At 40.0% G+C, this 21,847-nt stretch overlaps 1 protein-coding gene across 3 annotated transcripts in view; it reads right to left on the bottom strand.

The window, feature by feature from the left end:
• DCBLD1 (discoidin, CUB and LCCL domain containing 1) overlaps window positions 1-21,847 on the bottom strand; it is a gene marked incomplete at its 3' end in the record, with an annotated part of 84,907 nt that overhangs the window by 23,729 nt on the left and 39,331 nt on the right. For all 3 annotated transcript variants that reach the window (XM_079716341.1, XM_079716342.1, XM_079716343.1), the window contains exons 3-5: window positions 16,540-16,674; window positions 15,143-15,194; window positions 11,283-11,355 (exon numbers count right to left, since the gene is read on the bottom strand). In XM_079716341.1, the coding sequence (XP_079572467.1) occupies window positions 11,283-11,355; window positions 15,143-15,194; window positions 16,540-16,674 (260 nt within the window). The remainder of the gene's footprint in view (window positions 1-11,282; window positions 11,356-15,142; window positions 15,195-16,539; window positions 16,675-21,847) is intronic.

Genomic DNA, 21,847 nt, shown 5'->3' with positions numbered 1-21,847 from the left:
GCTTAAAGAGAAGCCCGTGGTTCTTAAGCGGCAATGGTAAGCCTGCACCGTAAGATGCCTTAATTCAGCAGTCAAGGAGACAGAATCACAGCGTCTTCCGAACTCTAAAAGACCTTTAAAGTTTTCTGCTGACACCTCCCGACAGACTGTCCCACTCTCCACCCACAGCACCTTCCATACACATACAGGCTACCCTGACGAATGGCTGTAACCTCTACACTGGACACTTCCAGCGATTAGGGCCTTTCTTGAGACATCCTATCCTGTTTTGCATTGTTCAGCTATTCCTTATATGCCACAGAAATTGGCCTCCCTGATCCTGGTTCTGCCTTTTGAAACAACACAGAATGAACCAATTCTTTTTCTCTAATTACTCTTTAATTCATCCCATTTCTTCCCTGTGACAGAGCATCTGCTTCTTCAACAGCTTCTCTAGTAACTTGTTTTACAGATTCTGTCATCCTGACCAAGAGGATATGCTTAGGTTTTGCAAAGACCCTTCCAGAAAAGACTTGTTACAACTGAACATATTCCCTAAGAGGAAGACACCCTCGAGGAGAGACTCTAAGATAACCCGCATGATCTCTGCCTACTGGTATTCTCCCCTTGAGTAATCCCCTTAGGCGGGGGTGGGAGCTGTGGCTTTCTCCTAACTAATAGGATATGGCAAAGGTGAGAGGACAGCACTCTCATGATAACATTACATAAGATTGTAACCTGTCTTGCTGGGAGACTCCCTGGTTAGGAAACTCTCCATTGCTGGCTTTGGTTAAAAAGCAAAAGCCTAAAAGCCTAAGCAATTGAAACTTGATCCTGTAGGTGGTAGTGACACCTTCAAAGCTTCTGAATAGGGAGAATAAGAACCTATCTAAATGAATCTAAGGGGAGGGGCAATATAGGGGTGGGGAATTAAGAGGTACAAACTATTAGGTATAAAATAAGCTACAAGGATATTTTGTACAACATGGGGGATATAGCCAATATTTTACAATAACTATAAATGTAGTATAACCTTTAAAAATTGTGAGTCACCAATATAAAAAAAACAAACAACCCAATCCAAAAATGGGCAGAAGACCTAAATAGACATTTCTCCAAAGAAGATATACAGACAGCCAACAAACACATGAAAGAATGCTCAATATCATTAATCATTAGAGAAATGCAAATCAAAACTACAATGAGATATCATCTCACACCAGTCAGAATGGCCATCATCAAAAAATCTACAAACAATAAATGCTGCAGAGAGTGTGAAGAAAAGGGAACCCTCTTGCACTGTTGGTAGGAATGTAAATTGATACAGCCACTATGGAGAACAGAATGGAGCTTCCTTAAAAAACTACAAATAGAACTACCATACCACCCAGTAATCCCACTACTGGGCATATACCCTGAGAAAACCATAATTCAAAAAGAGTCATGTACCAAAATGTTCATTGCAGCTCTATTTACAATAGCCAGGACATGGAAGCAACCTAAGTGTCCATCGACAGATAAATGGATAAAGAAGACGTGGCACATATACACAAGGGAGTATTACTCAGCCATAAAAAGAAACGAAATTGAGTTATTTGTAGTGAGGTGGATCGACCTAGAGTCTGTCATACAGAGTGAAGTAAGTCAGAAAGAGAAAAACAAATACCGTATGCTAACACATATATATGAAATCTAAGAAAAAAAAATGGTCATGAAGAACCTACGGGCAAGACTGGAATAAAGACACAGACCTACTAGAGAATGGACTTGAGGACATGGGGAGGGGGAAGGGTAAGCTGTGACAAAGTGAGAGAGTAGCATGGACATATATACACTACCAAACGTAAAATAGATAGCTAGTGGGAAGCAGCTGCATAGCACAGGGAGAACAGCTCGGTGCTTTGTGACCACCTAGAGGGGTGGGATAGGGAGGGTGGGAGGGAGGGAGACGCAAGAGGGAAGAGATATGGGAACATATGTATATGTATAACTGATTCACTTTGTCATAAAGCAGAAACTAACACACCACTGTAAAGCAATTATACTCCAATAAAGATGTTAAAAAAATTGTGGGGGGGCCGGAGGAAGATGGCGGAAGAGTAAGACGCGGAGATCACCTTCCTCCCCACAGATACATCAGAAATTCATCTACACGTGGAACAACTCCAACAGAACACCTACTGAACGCTGACAGAAGACCTCAGACCCCCCAAAAGGCAAGAAACTCCCCACATACCTGGGTAGGTCAAAAGAAAAAAAGAATAAACAGAGACAATAGGATATGGACGGGACCTGTACCAGTGGGAGGGAGCCGTGAAGGAGGGAAGGTTTCTACACACTACAAGCCCCTTCGCGGGCGGAGACTGCAGGTGGCGGAGGGGGAAAGCTTCGGAGTAGCGGAGGAGAGCACAGCAACAGGGGTGCGGAGGGCAAAGCAGAGAGATTTTGGCACAGAGGATCGGTGCCCTCAGGCACACACCAGCCCGAGAGACTTGTCTGCTCGGCCGCCAGGGCGGGCGGGGCTGGGAGCTGAGGCTCGGGTATCGGCTTTCAGTCGGAGCGCAGGGAGAGGTCTGGGGCTGGCGGCAGGAAGAGACCCTGAAGGGGTTAGTGCTAGCCCGGAGGGAGTCCGGGGAAAGGGTCTGGAGCTACCGGAGAGGCAAGAGACTTTTTTCCCTTTTGTTGCCTGGTGCGCGAGGAGAGGGCATTCCCCTCCCTCCCCTCTGCCTGAGTGAGCCAGAGCCCCCGAATCAGCGGCCCCTTTAAACCCGTCCTGTCTGAGCGAAGAACGGACGCCCTCCGGCGACCTACGCGCAGAGGCGGGGCCAGGTCCAAGGCTGAGACCCGGGAGCTGTGAGAGCAGAGACAGGGAAATCTCTCTGTGCAGCCTCGGAGGCAGTGGATTAAAGCTCCACGGTCCATTTGATGTGCCCTGCGTCTGTGGAGTGCATGAATGGACAGCGAATCATCCCAAATTGAGGAAGTGGACCTTGAGGACAAGATTTAAGACTTTCCCCCCCTTTTTTTTTCCTCTTTTTACAACGAATTATCTCAAATTAAGGAGGTGGACTTAGCAAGATTTCAGACTTTTCGCCCTTTTCCTCTTTTTACAACGAATTATCCCAAATCGAGGAGGTGGACTTGGAGAGCAAGATTTTTGATTTTTCCCCCTGCTCTCTTTTTGTGAATGTGTATGTGTAATCTTCTGTGTAAGATTCTCTCTGTATAGCTTTGCTTCCACCATATGTCCCAGGGTTCTTTCGGTCCGGGTTTTTTTTCAATAATTACTTTTTAATTTTAATAACGCTACTATATTTCATACTTTATTCTATTTTACTTTACCTGCTCTTTCTTTTTTTCCTCCCTTCCCTTCCTCCCTCCCTCCCTCCGCTCCTCCTTTCCTTCTTTCTTTTTCTTTCCTCCATCCCTCCCTCCCTCCCACCCTTCTTCTTTCCACTTTCTTTTTCTTTCCTTCCTCCCTCCCTCCCTCCCTCCTGTCTTTCTTTCTTTCTTTCCTTCCTCCCTCCCTCCCTCTCTTCTTCCATTCACTCTTCCTTTTGCTTTCATTCCTCCCTCCCTCCCTCCTTTCTTTCCTTCTTTCTTTCCATCCTTCCTCCCTCCCTCCTTTCTTTCTTTCTTCCTTCCTTCCTTTCTTCCCTTCTTCCTTTCTTTCAATCTCTCTTTCTTTCTTCTACTAATTATTTCTCTCTACTTTTTCTCACTGTTATTCTGAGCCGGGTGGATGAAAGGCTCTTGGTGCTGCAGCCAGGAGTTAGTGCTGTGTCTCTGAAGTGGGAGAGCCAACTTCAGGACACGGGTCCACAAGAGACCTCCCAGCTCCACATAATATCAAGCAGCGAAAATCTCCCAGGGATCTCCATCTCAACACCAGCACCCAGCTTCAGTCAACGACCAGCAAGCTACAGTGCTGGTCACCCTATGCCAAGCAACTAGCAAGGCAGGAACACAACCCCACCCATTAGCAGAGAGGCTACCTAAAAACATAATAAGGCCACAGACACCCCAAAACACACCACCAGACGTGGACCTGTCCACCAGAAAGACAAGATCGAGCTTCAACCACCAGAACACAGGCATTAGTCCCCCCCACCAGGAAGCCTACACAACTTACTGAAACAACCTTAGCCACGGGGGACAGACACCAAAAACAACGGGAACTACGAATCTGCAGCCTGCAAAAAGGAGACCCCAAACACAGTAACATAAGCAAAATGAGAAAGCAGAAAAACACACAGCAGGTGAAGGAGCAAGATAAAAACCTACCAGACCTAACAAATGAAGACGTAATAGGCAGTCTACCTGAAAAAGAATTCAGAATAATGATAGTAAAGCTGATCCAAGATTCTATTTCCCAGATCCAAAATCTTGGAAATAGAATAGACAATATGCAAGAAACAGTTAACAAGGACCTAGAAGAACTAAAGATGAATCAAGCATCGATTAAAAACACAATAAATGAAATGAAAAATACTCTAGATGGGATCAATAGCAGAATAACTGAGGCAGAAGAACGGATAAGTGAGGTGGAAGATAAAATAGTGGAAATAACTGATGCAGAGCAAAATAAAGAAAAAAGAATGAAAAGAACAGAGGACAGTCTCAGAGACCTCTGGGACAACATTAAACGCACCAACATTCGAATTATAGGGGTTCCAGAAGAAGAAGAGAAAAAGAAAGGGACTGAGAAAATATTTGAAGAGATTATAGTTGAAAACTTCCCTAATATGGGAAAGGAAATAGTTAATCAAGTCCAGGAGGCACAGAGAGTCCCATACAGAATAAATCCAAGAAGAAATACGCCAAGACACATATTAATCAAACTGTCAAAAATTAAACACAAAGAAATCATATTAAAAGCAGCAAGGGAAAAACAACAAATAACACACAAGGGAATCCCCATCAGGTTAACAGCTGATCTCTCAGCAGAAACTCTACAAGCCAGAAGGGAGTGGCAGGACATAATTAAAGTGATGAAGGAGAGAAACCTGCAACCAAGATTACTCTACCCAGCAAGGATCTCATTCAGATTTGATGGAGAAATTAAAACGTTTACAGACAAGCAAAAGTTGAGAGAGTTCAGCACCACCAAACCAGCTTTACAACAAATGCTAAAGGAACCTCTCTAGGCAAGAAACACAACAGAAGGACTATACCTACAATAACGAACCCAAAGCCATTAAGGAAATGGGAATAGGAACATACATATCAATAATTACCTTAAATGTAAATGGACTAAATGCTCCCACCAAAAGACACAGAGTGGCTGAATGGATACAAAAACAAGACCCATATATATGCTGTCTACAAGAGACCCACTTCAGACCTAGAGACACATACAGATTGAAAGTAAGGGGATGGAAAAAGATATTCCATGCAAATGGAAATCAAAAGAAAGCTGGAGTAGCAATTCTTATATCAGACAAAATAGACTTTAAAATAAAGACTATTAGAAGAGACAAAGAAGGACACTACATAACGATAAAGGGATCGATCCAAGAAGAAGATATAACAATTGTAAATATTTATGCACCCAACATAGGAGCACCTCAATACATAAGGCAAATACTAACAGCCATAAAAGGGGAAATCGACAGTAACACAATCATAGTAGGGGACTTTAACAACCCACTTTCACCAATGGACAGATCATCCAAAATGAAAATAAATAAGGAAACACAAGCTTTAAATGATACATTAAACAAGATGGACTTAATTGATATTTATAGGACATTCCACCCAAAAACAACAGAATACACATTTTTCTCAAGTGCTCATGGAACATTCTCCAGGATAGATCATATCTTGGGTCACAAATCAAGCCTTGGTAAATTTAAGAAAATTGAAATTGTATCAAGTATCTTTTCCGACCACAATGCTATGAGACTAGACATCAATTACAGGAAAAGATCTGTAAAAAATACAAACACATGGAGGCTAAACAATACACTACTCAATAATGAAGTGATCACTGAAGAAATCAAAGAGGAAATTAAGAAATACTTAGAAACAAATGACAATGGAGACACGACGACCCAAAACCTATGGGACGCAGCAAAAGCAGTTCTAAGGGGGAAGTTTATAGCAATACAATCCCACCTTAAGAAACAGGAAACATTTCGAGTAAACAACCTGACCCTGCACCTAAAGCAATTAGAGAAAGAAGAACAAAAAACCCCCAAAGTTAGCAGAAGGAAAGAAATCATAAAGATCAGATCAGAAATAAATGAAAAAGAAATGAAGGAAACGATAGCAAAGATCAACCAAACTAAAAGCTGGTTCTTTGAGAAGATAAATAAAATTGACAAACCATTAGCCAGACTCATCAAGAAAAGAAGGGAGAAGACTCAAATCAGTAGAATTAGAAATGAAAAAGGAGAAGTAACAACTGACACTGCAGAAATACAAAAGATCATGAGAGATTACTATAAGCAACTCTATGCCAATAAAATGGACAACCTGGAAGAAATGGACAAATTCTTAGAAATGCACAACCTACCAAGACTGACTCAGGAAGAAATAGAAAATATGAATAGACCAATCACAAGCACTGAAATTGAAACTGTGATTAAAAATCTTCCATCAAACAAAAGCCCAGGACCAGATGGCCTCACAGGCGAATTCTATCAAACATTTAGAGAAGAGCTAACACCTATCCTTCTCAAACTCTTCCAAACAATATCAGAGGAAGGAACACTCCCAAACTCATTCTACGAGGCCACCATCACCTTGATACCAAAACCAGGCAAGGATGTCACAAAGAAAGAAAACTACAGGCCAATATCACTGATGAACATAGATGCAAAAATCCTCAACAAAATACTAGCAAACAGAATCCAACAGCACATTAAAAGGATCATACACCATGATCAAGTGGGGTTTATTCCAGGAATGCAAGGATTCTTCAATATACGCAAATCAATCAATGTGATACACCATATTAACAAGTTGAAGGAGAAAAACCATATGATCATCTCAATAGATGCAGAGAAAGCTTTCGACAAAATTCAACACCCATTTATGATAAAAACCCTGCAGAAAGCAGGCATAGAGGGAACTTTCCTCAACATAATAAAGGCCATATATGACAAACCCACAGCCAACATTGTCCTCAATGGTGAAAAACTGAAACCATTTCCACTAAGATCAGGAACAAGACAAGGCTGCCCACTCTCACCACTCTTATTCAACATAGTTTTGGAAGTTTTAGCCACAGCAATCAGAGAAGAAAAGGAAATAAAAGGAATCCAAATTGGAAAAGAAGAAGTAAAGCTGTCACTGTTTGCAGATGACATGATACTATACACAGAGAATCCTAAAGATGCTACCGAAAAACTACTAGAGCTAATCAATGAATTTGGTAAAGTAGCAGGATACAAAATTAATGCACAGAAATCTCTGGCATTCCTGTACACTAATGATGAAAAATCTGAAAATGAAATCAAGAAAACACTCCCATTTACCATTGCAACAAAAAGAATAAAATATCTAGGAATAAACCTACCTAAGGAGACAAAAGACCTGTATGCAGAAAATTATAAGACACTGATGAAAGAAATTAAAGATGATATAAATAGATGGAGAGATATACCATGCTCCTGGATTGGAAGAATCAATATTGTGAAAATGACTCTACTACCCAAAGCAATCTACAGATTCAATGCAATCCCTATCAAACTACCACTGGCATTTTTCACAGAAGTAGAACAAAAAATTTCAAAATTTGTTTGGAAAAACAAAAGACCCCGAATAGCCAAAGCAATCTTGAGAACGAAAAACGGAGCTGGAGGAATCAGGCTGCCTGACTTCAGACTATACTACAAAGCTACAGTAATTAAGACAGTGTGGTACTGGCATAAAAGCAGAAAGATAGATCAGTGGATCAGGATAGAAAGCCCAGAGATAAACCCACGCACATATGGCCAACTTATCTTTGATAAAGGAGGCAGGAATGTACAGTGGAGAAAGGACAGCCTCTTCAATAAGTGGTGCTGGGAAAACTGGACAGGGACATGTAAAAGTATGAGATTAGATCATTCCCTAACACCATACACAAAAATAAGCTCAAAATGGATTAAAGACCTAAATGTAAGGCCAGAAACTATCAAACTCTTAGAGGAAAACATAGGTAGAACACTCTATGACATAAATCACAGCAAGATCCTTTTGGACCCACCTCCTAGAGAAATGGAAATAAAAACAAAGATAAACAAATGGGACCTAATGAAACTTCAAAGTTTTTGCACAGCAAAGGAAACCATAAACAAGACCAAAAGACAACCCTCAGAATGGGAGAAAATATTTGCAAATGAAGCAACTGACAAAGGATTAATCTCCAAAATTTATAAACAGCTCATGCAGCTCAATAGCAAAAAAACAAACAACCCAATCCAAAAATGGGCAGAAGACTTAAATAGGCATTTCTCCAAAGAAGATATACAGACTGCCAACAAACACATGAAAGAATGCTCAACATCATTAATCATTAGAGAAATGCAAATCAAAACTACAATGAGATATCATCTCACACCAGTCAGAATGGCCATCATCAAGAAATCTAGAAACAATAAATGCTGGAGAGGGTGTGGAGAAAAGGGAACACTCTTGCACTGCTGGTGGGAATGTGAATTGGTACAGCCACTATGGAGAACAGTATGGAGGTTCCTTAAAAAACTACAAATAGAACTACCATATGACCCAGCAATCCCACTACTAGGCATATACCCTGAGAAAACCATAATTCAAAAAGAGACATGTACCAAAATGTTCATTGCAGCTCTATTCACAATAGCCCGGAGCTGGAAACAACCTAAGTGTCCATCATCGGATGAATGGATAAAGAAGATGTGGCACATATATACAATGGAATATTACTCAGCCATAAAAAGAAACGAAACTGAGCTATTTGTAATGAGGTGGATAGACCTAGAGTCTGTCATACAGAGTGAAGTAAGTCAGAAAGAGAAAGACAAATACCGTATGCTAACACATATATATGGAATTAAAAAAAAAAAAAAAATGTCATGAAGAACCTAGTGGTAAAACGGGAATAAAGACACAGACCTACTTGAGAATGGACTTGAGGATATGGGGAAGGGGAAGGGGAAGCTGTGACAAAGGGAAAGAGAGGCATGGACATATATACACTACCAAACGTAAGGTAGATAGATAGTGGGAAGCAGCCGCAGAGCACAGGGAGATCAGCTCGGTGCTTTGTGACCGCCTGGAGGGGTGGGATGGGGAGGGTGGGAGGGAGGGAGATGCATGAGGGAAGGGATGTGGGAACAGATGTATATGTATGACTGATTCACTTTGTTATAAAGCAGAAACTAATAAAAAAAAATAAAAAAATAAAAATAAAAAAAAATAAATGATATAAAAAAAAAAATTGTGAGTCACTATATTGTACACCTGTAACATATAATATTATACAGTAACTATACATCAATAAAATTAAAAAAAATAAAGATGGTACACAGACGGAGGAGAGAAAATAATCAGAGAGAGAAAGAAAAAAAAAAGCAAGTAGCCATGTTGGGGAGGCCCACATGTAAGGAGCTGAGGACAGCCTCCAACCAAAATCCAGGAAGAAACTGAGGTCCTCAATCCAACAACCCATCAGTAACTGAATGCTGCCAACACCATGTGAGCTTAGAAACAAATATTTTCCTAGTCAAGCCTCAGATGAAACTGCAGCCCCACTGACACCCTGTGTCACCTTGGATACACCCTTGTGAGTGTTCCTCACTCAAACTCAGCAGGCCACGCTCAAACTTCTGACCCACAGAATATGAGAGAGAATACATGTGTTGTTTCAAGCTTCTAAGTTTTTGGTAATAGTCATGTAGCAATAGATATCTAATATACACACAGTATCAATATATACCACAAAAAGACACTAATCAGACTTCTTTGAAGAGATTAGTTTTCAAAATACAAATTTTCCCTCCAGATGAAATCATACTGGAAGCAAATGGTGTAAAACCAGTTGGTGCGTCAAATAGGAAACCTGTTTGTTAGCACTTCCAGATCAGGTACTGAGGCCTACCACCCAGGAAACCATTAACCTGTTACTCTGAGAAAGAGAGCTCTGTCAAGAGGAGGTGAGATCAACAAATAAAGCAAGAAAGAAACAATGCTATTTCTCTTTCTGCATATAATTCTTAAGTTTCTTACACAGGACAGGAAAATAATAAATTAAAACTTTATATTGCTAGGGGGAGAAAACTATACCTCAACATTTTAGTTCTTTTGGTTAATTTCCTGAAGTCATCTAGGACTTCAGCCTGTGTCGAGTATATTTTCAAATTGAGGTAGTGTAAATCATTTTAAGATTCAGTTTCTAGGCCAAGTAAATATCCTGTGTCAATCTTGTAAATTAAGACAACACAAGAAAAAGGAAACAAAGAGCAAAATCACAAAACCTGATGCTTCCAGAATCAGGATGTACTGAAAGCAAAATTAAAGCCAAGTTTTTTCCCTCCTGCTGGAGATATATGATCAATCTCCTAGAACGTGTATGTTTTCCCCGTGCATAAAGAACTCTTAGAAAAGTTCCATCACTATATAGATTTTCACATTTCTAATAACTCAAGCCCCTTCCCGTAAGCTATAAACCCAACTATTTTGAATAGCAAATTTTTAAAAATCAGGTATCAGATTTCCAGGATAGAAATCTGTAAATAGTAAGAAACAAAGGATTGTATATCTGGATATAAGATATATACTTTAGAAAAATGATTTCTTGTGAATTTATTTTTTTCTGGGAACAATTTATATCACCCAGAGAGTTTCAATAGGCATTAGAAATTGGAGTGCAAGGAGGGAGGGGAATAATATATATGAGCAGGGCATACAGCTTTGCTGGTCCTAGATATAATGTCACTATTCTGTGATGTAAAATGTTCATGTCCTTGGCTGTATTACATGAATCAATTGGAGCATTAAAATAAAGAAATAAATTATAACAAAAGGATGATCTCTTATAAAAATTGGATGGAATTATACCCTTAGGTATAATTAATATAAATATAAATAATATAAAGGGTTTTGTTTACCATTTCATTTATAGTATGCTTAACTGGAAATGCTAAAAATAGGAATGAATGCATGAATAACCTTGGTTTTTATACTTATTTCATCTATCCTCAGAAAAGAGAACTGTGCATCTACCTACAAAGTTTTATATCTTATTTGACTTTACTTTGTAAAGAATTCAGGCAGAGCAACAAGCACTAACTCTTTTTCATTTCCTCACTGCCATAAAATTACCCTCAATTACTTACATCTCTATATCCATGCACCACATTCCCAGAAATATCTCCTGCTATGTCTCTACAACCAGCCGGGCAGAACTTGCTGGAAAAAAAATAAAGAGTTTATATTTTATTAGGTCGTACTGAAATTAAAAAGTGTGAAATTATACTTAAAAGTATTTTCTCTCCTCTGTACAACATGCAGGAATATCTTTCTTTAATGACAAATCAGAAACCTGATTTGTGAAAACACAGACTTATCTAAAATGTTCATCTGAAGGCAAGTTTCACACAATTGTTTGTTTTATATCAAAATTCATTATAAACTCTATTAAACAATGAGCTTCCCTAAAGCATCTTAATTGATTTTAAGAGGTCCAAGAAATGTTAAGTAAAAAGGTAAATATTCGGGGCTTCCCTGGTGGCGCAGTGGTTGAGAGTCTGCCTGCTGATGCAGGGGACACGGGTTCGTGCCCCGGTCCGGGAAGATCCTACATGCCGTGGAGCGGCTGGGCCCGTGAGCCATGGCTGCTGAGCCTGCGCGTCTGGAGCCTGTGCTCCGCAATGGGAGAGGCCACAACAGTGAGAGGCCCCCGTACCGCAAAAAAAAAAAAAAAAAAAAGGTAAAGTTTCTAAATACAGTATATATAGCATACTCTTGTTTTTATAAAAAGAAATGTTTAAATAACAATTTATGTTTTCTATGGATAAAAAGAAAACAAGGAAGAATATCTCTGGATTCTCTCTAAGTGTAGGAGTTTGAGAAACTATCACTTTCTGTGTTACTAACTCTGTAAATTTGGATTCACTCTACTAGCATTACCCAATTGGACCACAATGGAAGCCATACATGTTAATTTAAATATTCTAGTAGCCACATTAAAAAAATCAAAAGAAACAGGCAAAATTAATATTAATATTACTCATATATTCTGTTTAACCTAATATATTCAAAATGTATCATTTCCACATGTAATGAACAGAAAAATTATCAAGATATTTCCAGTCTTTTTTTTTAAAATAAGTTTTCAAAATCTGCCGTATATTTTATACTTACAGCATACCTCAATTTTAATTAGTCAAGTTTAAATGCCTGGAGAGTGATGGTCTACATTAGTTATAAATTACTTTTGCAATCAGAAAAAAAGGTGTATATTTTTTTCAGCTTTACTGGGGTATAGTTGACAAACAAAATTGTAAAATATTTAAAGTGTACATCACGATGATTTGATATACGTATACACTGAAAGAATTTCTTCCATCTAGTTAGTTAAACACAGCCATCACCTCACACACACACACACACACACACACACACGTACGTATATATATTTTTTTGGTGAGAATATTTAAGCTCTACTCTGTTAACAAATTTCAATTACACAATATGGTGTTATCAGCTATAGTCACCACGTTATACATTAGATCCTCAGACCTTATTCATCTCTACAGCTGAAAGTTTATACCCTTTTATCAACCTTTCCCTATTTCCCCTAACCTTCAGCCCCCAGGAACTACTTTCTGTTTCTATGAGTTTGACTAAAAGAGGTATATTTAAAATTAGGATTTCATTTACTTAAGAGTCATTTTTCAAGAAACTTTTCAGAAACATGTCATGGCATATGGTATGGTTGGGTGTGGCTTAGGGTGTGTTGACCCAGGCTCTGTTACTACCTAACTAGCTATGTGACCCCAAATATTGCATATAATCCCCCTTAAATTCAGTTTCCTCTTCTGTAGTTCCTTCAAGCATCAACATTTCAATAGGCCATGAGAGACAACCATACATCTAAAAAGACGTGCAAAAGGAAACTCAAAATATTATGTGAACATTGACAGCTTTAAAGATGAATGCCATAGGCCCTTGTTTCTATATATACCATATTACAATAATGTTTGCTTTGTTTGTTCAAGAAGAATGTACCAGCCCAAGCAGATTCCAAAATAGCAGTTGCTTTTATTTCATTTCCTCTCAGTTTCCTCCTGCTGACTTAGCAAATTAGATGTGTAACAGAATCTAATTATCAAAACTACCCAAATAAATGGTTCATAATTCTTCCCCATTGACCTAATGGAATCCAGCACTACAGCAATAATCAAGGAATTAAGAAACAGAAATAATGGAAATCCTATTACAGGTTTACAGTTCCTTATCCTAGCCCTTAGAGCCAGATGTATTTCAGAATTCAGAATTTTGGGGACTTTAGAAAAGTAAAACAGTGCCAATAATGTATATGATGCACGACTCCACTGAGGTCTGCAAATATTAATCAAAACATTAATATCTCTGTATCAAATATATGGATAGTCAAATTAGGTCAAATACATAAAGACAAAACAGCCTCATTTTAATTTAGTCCAATTTTGCTGTCAGGTGAATTTAAGGTCACATTAATCAGGTACTGCCACCAAATGAGTTACAAAAATCTTTTGACTTTTAAAGCTTTCTGCATTTCACAATTATGGATGAAGGATTATGGCCCTGTACTAGTCATCATACCTCATCTTTAACTAAACACTACAAATAGGCTGGGCTACAGCTTAGATGATCTGACACCATAACATCACACTGTAGGGTTGAATATATTCCTTTCTCTAAAAGGATAGGAAATGACTATTGATGCCCAGAGGCCCTGTCACCACTGGGACTGTACACGTATGGCTGGAAAGAAAATGCTGCTGAATGTCTGCATTGGATGAACAGCAACTTTAAGGGCAACATTTAATTACTGGTCATTTTCATTTTTGTCTTTTCTCAACTGGCCTTCATATTAGTAAACACTAGAGTTGATTCTGCATATAAAAGAATCTCATTTATTAGAGTATCAGATGGATAGGACCATGGACTCTTAAGCTTGACTTTTGGGGTATTCTTATTTATTGTGTAGCCCTAAGCAGGTTATTTAATTGCTTTGTGCCTCTGTTTTTGGGGTAAAATAGAACCTGCCTCATCGGCGTACTGGAACATTCACATGAGCTATCTATATGCTAACTCCAGAGAGCTGTACCTGGTACTAAGAAAACACTCTAATGAGTTAGAGTTGTTGTTAGTGTTTTTGTTGACAATGACCTATAGACCTGTGGTTCTCAACTAGGGGTGATTTCTGCCCACCAGTAGACCTCTGGAAACGTCTGGAGACATTTATCATGACTGGGTCATACAGACCAGGGATGCTGCTAAATACCCACAATGCACACAACAGCAAATCATCCAATCCAAAATATCAATAGTGCCAAGGCTGAGAAATCCCCCTCTAGACTTTTACTTTACAGATGAGAAAACGTACATCTAAGAGATTAAGTCATTTTTCCAGTTAAAGTAAAGCTGGGATGAAAATTTTCATCTCCTATTCTCAGTAAGTCTCTTTTTTGTGGGAAAGAGAAAATGAACCCCTCCAGAATTACAAAAGTCACTCCCAAATGCTGGCCCGGTAAAAAAAAATGCACTCTAGACTCCATTTTGGCTCATTGGTACTACAGTAGAACTCAAGGGTCAGCAAACTGTGACCCATGGGCCAAATCCAGTCAGAGTCTTTTTTTTTTTTTTTAAATAAAGAAAGTTTTTTTGGAACACAGCCATGCTCATTCGTTCACATATATACTGTCTATGGCTGCTTCTGCACTACAAAGGCAACAGAAACTGTATGAACAAATGCAAAAGAGACTGCACGGCCTGCAAAACCTAAAGTATTTACTATCTGGACTTTGACGGAAAGTTTGCTGATCTCTGCTGTATAAGAAACCATTTCAAGTATTCCTAATTAGTTACAACATAGATGTTTTTTTTAATTAAATTAAGTACAAATAAGGTACTTTATCTGGTTTAATGTCAAGGAAAACAAAATATTCAGCAACAAATGACTGCAGCACAGCTAGGACATTGTATTTACCTGTATTCTGTCTTCAAATAATGGTTAGCTCGTTCCAAACACGTTATTAAATCTGTCATAAATAAAGATAATTGCAATCAGCTCTAAAGATTTCTTTTAAAATGAAACAGTTTTTGAAAAGTATTTACTCGTTATCTAGTTATCTGAACTTTTCTGTTTAAAAATAAATAAAAACTGACACACTATCCCCAGGATTTCATCAGTTCCCTTCATTTTTCTTTTCTACCATCAATGATGGTTCTTCAGTATTTATCCACTGAATGACAACAGAATCTATTTCCAACAAAAAACCCAACACTGGTTAGTTACCATTCACTACATACCTACAAAGGTCATGTGTATAACCTCCCCTGGCAGGAGGAAAACAATTTCAAGAGCTCAATGTGGTTCACAGAGAAGGTTCAGGAACACCTTAATTTAACAATTTAGCTAGTGGCAATCGAGCGACCACAGGGCCAGGAGTTTAGCGAGAACACAAAGAGCCTATCAGCTTTGATCAATGAGGACCAAGGACTTAAAAGAAGCGTGCTCTCTGGAGCAATTTATAGAACTGAACTAATACTCAGCAATGGAAACTCTAAGATACTGTGGATTTTGGTGCTTTTAGATGGACCTAGTATAGTTTCCAAAATATTCCACACCTGCTGCAGAAGTTCTTTCTTTCCTTAATCATTTCAGTAGTTCTTAGGGAGAAACATATGCTGAACACCGGCCATGCAGGGGCCTGCTAGGATATTGCACAGATCTGACTGGCTGAGCGAGAAATGAATGGGGTACCCCCTTCCCAGAGTATTTCTGCAGGAGGGGCCTGAAGCAGGAACTCTGGGCACCTCTGTGGTCCTGGCAGACCCTGGGCTGCATGGAAATTACTCTGGAGTTCGAGGCCTGGGTGGGAGGCCACACTTTCCTTTCCCATCAATATTCATGCTCCCCTTCTCCCCCCCCACACGCTAGCTGGATGGGTAGGGCACTTGGTGACAGTGACTTCCCCCTCCTCATACTCGCATGCTCCCACGCTGGTGCACTGGTGTGAATGGAGTGGGGGGGTGTCGCTGGTTAAAAGGCTTGTCCCCTAAGCTAACAAAGGGGTTGGTGGAGAGCTCCAGAGAATAGCCAGACCTTAGGAGGGTCAGGAGGGTAGCCCCAAAGATACACAATCCATGATTTCTAGGAAAATGAGATCAACCCTCTCCCACATAAGTCAGCGGATCAATCTAACATGGGCTATGAAAGTATTCAGTTCAGACCTAACTACTTACAAAGACACTGCATTCCTCTCTTCCCTCACATCTTAATTCTGGATCTGAGGTCACAGTTCTCTCCAGAGATGGTGACTAGCAAGAGGAATTCTAAGACAGATAAAGGTTTACAGATTTATGTTGGTCCTTCTGCTATACCTGGATGGTCGCTGCTGGCATAGGTTAGCAAAAAACCCCGCCCAGAAATGTGGGATCCACTCTCAAAGCGAACAGTTACTTCACTGGTGTTCAGCAAAAGTTCTTTGGGCACAGTCATGCTTCCACAATACGGACCTAAAAACAAAGCACACTTGTAGCTCATTTCAAAATTTAGACCAGTACAAAGAAGTGGTATATACATTTTTTTCCCCTTAAATGTCAAATTTACCAGACAACACATACACATAAGATTATAATCTTTACCCAACTGAAATTTTGCTTCATACTGAGACTAAGAATTAGTGACTGATTGTAAACTTGATTATACAGAGAAACAAGATGGGGGAAGTGGCCAATTCTAGATAAGCAATAGCTTGGAACTAGTTAATTGTGAACAACACAAGAGATAGGTTTTGACTTTTATAAGAAGGTGACTAACAAACAAAAATCAAATATATTTAGTTAAGAAAATGTTATCACAAAAGTGATATTCTAGGGACCTCCTAAATTTGCTTAAAGTATGGTCTAAATGCTTGTGTCCCAACCAAATTCATATGTTAAAATCCTAATGCCCAATGTGACAGTATTAGGAGGTGGGGCCTTTGGGAGGTACTTAGTTTCACAAGGGCAGAGCCCTCATGAATGGGATCAGTGCCTTTATAAAGGAGGCCCCAGTGAGCTTGCTTGCCCCTTCCAGCATGTGCAGACACAGGGAGATGGCTATGAACCAGGAAGGGGGCTCTCACCATCCACTACACCGTATCTGGCAGCACCATGATCTTGAACTTCCCAGCCTCCAGACTGTAAGAAATAAATGTCTGTTGTTCATAAGTTACCCAGTCTGTGATATTTTGTTATAGCAGCCTGGAGATACTAAGACAGGTAGTAAAGAAAATGTTATCACAAAAATGATATTCTCCTAAATTTGCTCAAAGAAACTCACAAATTCCCTTTTTCCAAGAAAGTCCCACTACTGTATAGCACAGGGAACTATACTCAGTATTTTGTAATAACCTATAAGGGAAAAGAATCTGAAAAATATATATATATGTATAACTAAACCACTTTGCTGTACACCTGAAACTAACACAACATTGTAAATCAACTATACTTCAATTTTTTTAAAAAGTGTAAAGAAAAAGAAAGTTCTAGAATTAAAAGACTGTCCAATACAGGGTAAAAATCTTATTCTCATGCAATTTGCACATTTCTCTTTCTCTTCTTTACCGCTCTTAACAGCAACTTCTGGTTAACTCATATAATTTATTTTGATTTATAAAATGAAGTTTATAAGAAAGCAGAATAATTTCTAAAGGCTTTTGAAATACCACAGTATAAATTATACAATTAAGAGTATAACAGGGGACTTCCGGGTAAGATGGCGGAAGAGTAAGACGCGGAGATCACCTTCCTCCTCACGGATACACCAGAAATACAGCTACACGTGGAACAACTCCTACAGAACACCTACTGAACGCTGGCAGAAGACCCCAGACCTCCCAAAAGGCAAGAAACTCCCCACATACCTGGGTAGGGCAAAGCGGAGAGATTCCCGCACAGAGGATCGGTGCCGAGCGGCACTCACCAGCCCGAGAGGCTTGTCTGCTCGCCCGCCGGGGCGGGCGGCGCTGGAAGCTGAGGCTCGGGCTTCGGTCAGAGCGCAGGGAGAGGACTGGGGCTGGCGGCGAGAACTCAGCCTGAAGGGGGCTAATGTGCCACAGCTAGCCGGGAGGGAGTCCGGGAAAACTCTGGAGCTGCCGAAGAGGCAAGAGACTTGTTCTTCCCTCTTGGTTTCCTGCTGCGCGAGGAGAGGGGATTAAGAGCGCTGCTTAAAGGGGCTCCACAGACGGGCGCGAGTCGCGACTGAAAGCGCGGAGCCCAGTGACGGGCGTGGGACGCTGGGGCTGCTGCTGCCGCCGCCAAGAAGCCCGTGTGCGAGCGCAGGTCACTGTCCACACCGCCCTTCCGGGAGCCTGAGCAGCCCGCCACTGCCGGGGTCCCGGGATCCAGGGGCGGCTTCCCTGGGAGAACGCACGGCGCGCCTCGGGCTGGTGCAACGTCACGCCGACCTCTGCCGCTGCAGGCTCGCCCCGCACTCCGTGCCCCTCCCTCCCGCCCGGCCTGAGTGAGCCAGAGTTCCCGAAGAGGCTGCTCCTTTAACCCTTTCCTGTCTGAGCGAAGAACAGACGCCCTCCGGCGACCTACACGCAGAGGCGGGGCCAAATCCAAAGCTGAGACCCGGGAGCTGTGAGAACAAAGAAGAGAAAGGGAAACCTCTCCCAGCAGCCTCAGAAGCAGCGGATTAAAGCTCCACAATCAACTTGATGTACCCTGCATCTGTGGAATACATGAATAGACAACAAATCATCCCAAATTGAGGAGCCAGGAGTCAGTACTGTGCCTCTGAGGTGGGAGAGCCAACTTCAGGACACTGGTCCACAAGAGACCTCCCAGCTCCACATAATATCAAACGGCGAAAATCTTCCAGAGATCTCCATCTCAACACCAGCACCCAGCTTCACTCAACGACCAGCAAGCTACAGTGCTGGACACCCTATGCCAAACAACTAGCAAGACAGGAACACAACGCCACCCATTAGCAGAGAGGTGGCCTAAAATCATAAAAAGTCTGCAGACACCCCAAAACACACCACCAGACGTGGACCTGCCCACCAGAAAGACAAGATCCAGCCTCATCCACCAGAACACAGGCACTAGTCCCCTCGACCAGGAAACCTACACAACCCACTAAACCAACCTTAGCCACTGGGGACAGACACCAAAAACAACAGGAACTACGAACCTGCAGCCGGCAAAAAGGAGACCCCAAACACAGTAACATAAGCAAAATGAGAAGACAGAAAAACACACAGCAGGAGAAGGAGCAAGATAAAAACCCACCAGACCTAACAAATGAAGAGGTAATAGGCAGTCTATCTGAAAAAGAATTCAGAATAATGATAGTAAAGATGATCCAAAATCTTGGAAATAGAATAGACAAAATGCAAGAAACAGTTAACAAGGACCTAGTAGAACTAAAGATGAATCAAGCATCGATTAAAAACACAATAAATGAAATGAAAAATACTCTAGATGGGATCAATAGCAGAATAACTGAGGCAGAAGAACGGATAAGTGAGGTGGAAGATAAAATAGTGGAAATAACTAATGCAGAGCAAAATAAAGAGAAAAGAATGAAAAGAACAGAGGACAATATCAGAGACCTCTGGGACAACATTAAACGCACCAACATTCGAATTATAGGGGTTCCAGAAGAAGAAGAGAAAAAGAAAGGGACTGAGAAAATATTTGAAGAGATTATAGTTGAAAACTTCCCTAATATGGGAAAGGAAATAGTTAATCAAGTCCAAGAAGCACAGAGAGTCCCATACAGAATAAATCCAAGGAGAAATACGCCAAGACACATATTAATCAAACTGTCAAAAATTAAACACAAAGAAATCATATTAAAAGCAGCAAGGCAAAAACAACAAATAACACACAAGGGAATCCCCATCAGGATAACAGCTGATCTCTCAGCAGAAACTCTACAAGCCAGAAGGGAGTGGCAGGACATAATTAAAGTGATGAAGGAGAGAAACCTGCAACCAAGATTACTCTACCCAGCAAGGATCTCATTCAGATTTGATGGAGAAATTAAAACGTTTACAGACAAGCAAAAGCTGAGAGAGTTCAGCACCACCAAACCAGCTTTACAACAAATGCTAAAGGAACTTCTCTAGGCAAGAAACACAACAGAAGGAAAAGACCTACAATAACGAACCCAAAACAATTAAGAAAATGGGAATAGGAACATACATATCGATAATTACCTTAAATGTAAATGGACTAAACGCTCCCACCAAAAGACACAGATTGGCTGAATGGATACAAAAACAAGACCCATATATATGCTGTCTACAAGAGACCCACTTCAGACCTAGAGACACATACAGACTGAAAGTAAGGGGATGGAAAAAGATATTCCATGCAAATGGAAACCAAAAGAAAGCTGGAGTAGCAATTCTCATATCAGACAAAATAGACTTTAAAATAAAGACTACTAGAAGAGACAAAGAAGGACACTACATAATGATCAAGGGATCGATCCAAGAAGAAGATATAACAATTGTAAATATTTATGCACCCAACATAGGAGCACCTCAATACATAAGGCAAACACTAACAGCCATAAAAGGAGAAATCGACAGTAACACAATCATAGTAGGGGACTTTAACACCCCACTTTCACCAATGGACAGATCATCCAAAATGAAAATAAATAAGGAAACACAAGCTTTAAATGATACATTAAACAAGATGGACTTAATTGATATTTATAGGACATTCCATCCAAAAACAACAGAATACACATTTTTCTCAAGTGCTCATGGAACATTCTCCAGGATAGATCATATCTTGGGTCACAAATCAAGCCTTGGTAAATTTAAGAAAATTGAAATTGTATCAAGTATCTTTTCCGACCACAATGCTATGAGACTAGATATCAATTACAGGAAAAGAGCTATAAAAAATACAAACACATGGAGGCTAAACAATACATTACTTAATAACGAAGTGATCACTGAAGAAATCAAAGAGGAAATAAAAAAATACCTAGAAACAAATGACAATGGAGACACGACGACCCAAAACCTATGGGATGCAGCAAAAGCAGTTCTAAGAGGGAAGTTTATAGCAATACAATCCCACCTTAAGAAACAGGAAATATCTCGACTAAACAACCTAACCTTGCACCTAAAGCAATTAGAGAAAGAAGAACAAAAACATCCCAAAGTTAGCAGAAGGAAAGAAATCATAAAAATCAGATCAGAAATAAATGAAAAAGAAATGAAGGAAACAATAGCAAAGATCAATAAAACTAAAAGCTGGTTCTTTGAGAAGATAAACAAAATTGATAAACCATTAGCCAGACTCATCAAGAAAAAAAGGGAGAAGACTCAAATCAATACAATTAGAAATGAAAAAGGAGAAGTAACAACTGACACTGCAGAAATACAAAAGATCGTGAGAGATTACTATAAGCAACTCTATGCCAATAAAATGGACAACCTGGAAGAAATGGACAAATTCTTAGAAATGCACAACCTGCCAAGACTGAATCAGGAAGAAATAGAACATATGAACAGACCAATCACAAGCACTGAAATTGAAACTGTGATAAAAAATCTTCCAACAAACAAAAGCCCAGGACCAGATGGCTTCACAGGCGAATTCTATCAAGCATTTAGAGAAGAGCTAACGCCTATCCTTCTCAAACTCTTCCAAAATATAGCAGAGGGAGGAA

The sequence above is a fragment of the Hyperoodon ampullatus genome, assembly GCF_949752795.1.
Source record: "Hyperoodon ampullatus genome assembly, chromosome: 12".
NCBI classification, from domain to species: domain Eukaryota; kingdom Metazoa; phylum Chordata; class Mammalia; order Artiodactyla; family Ziphiidae; genus Hyperoodon; species Hyperoodon ampullatus.
This window is presented reverse-complemented; position numbering and strand designations above follow the sequence as displayed.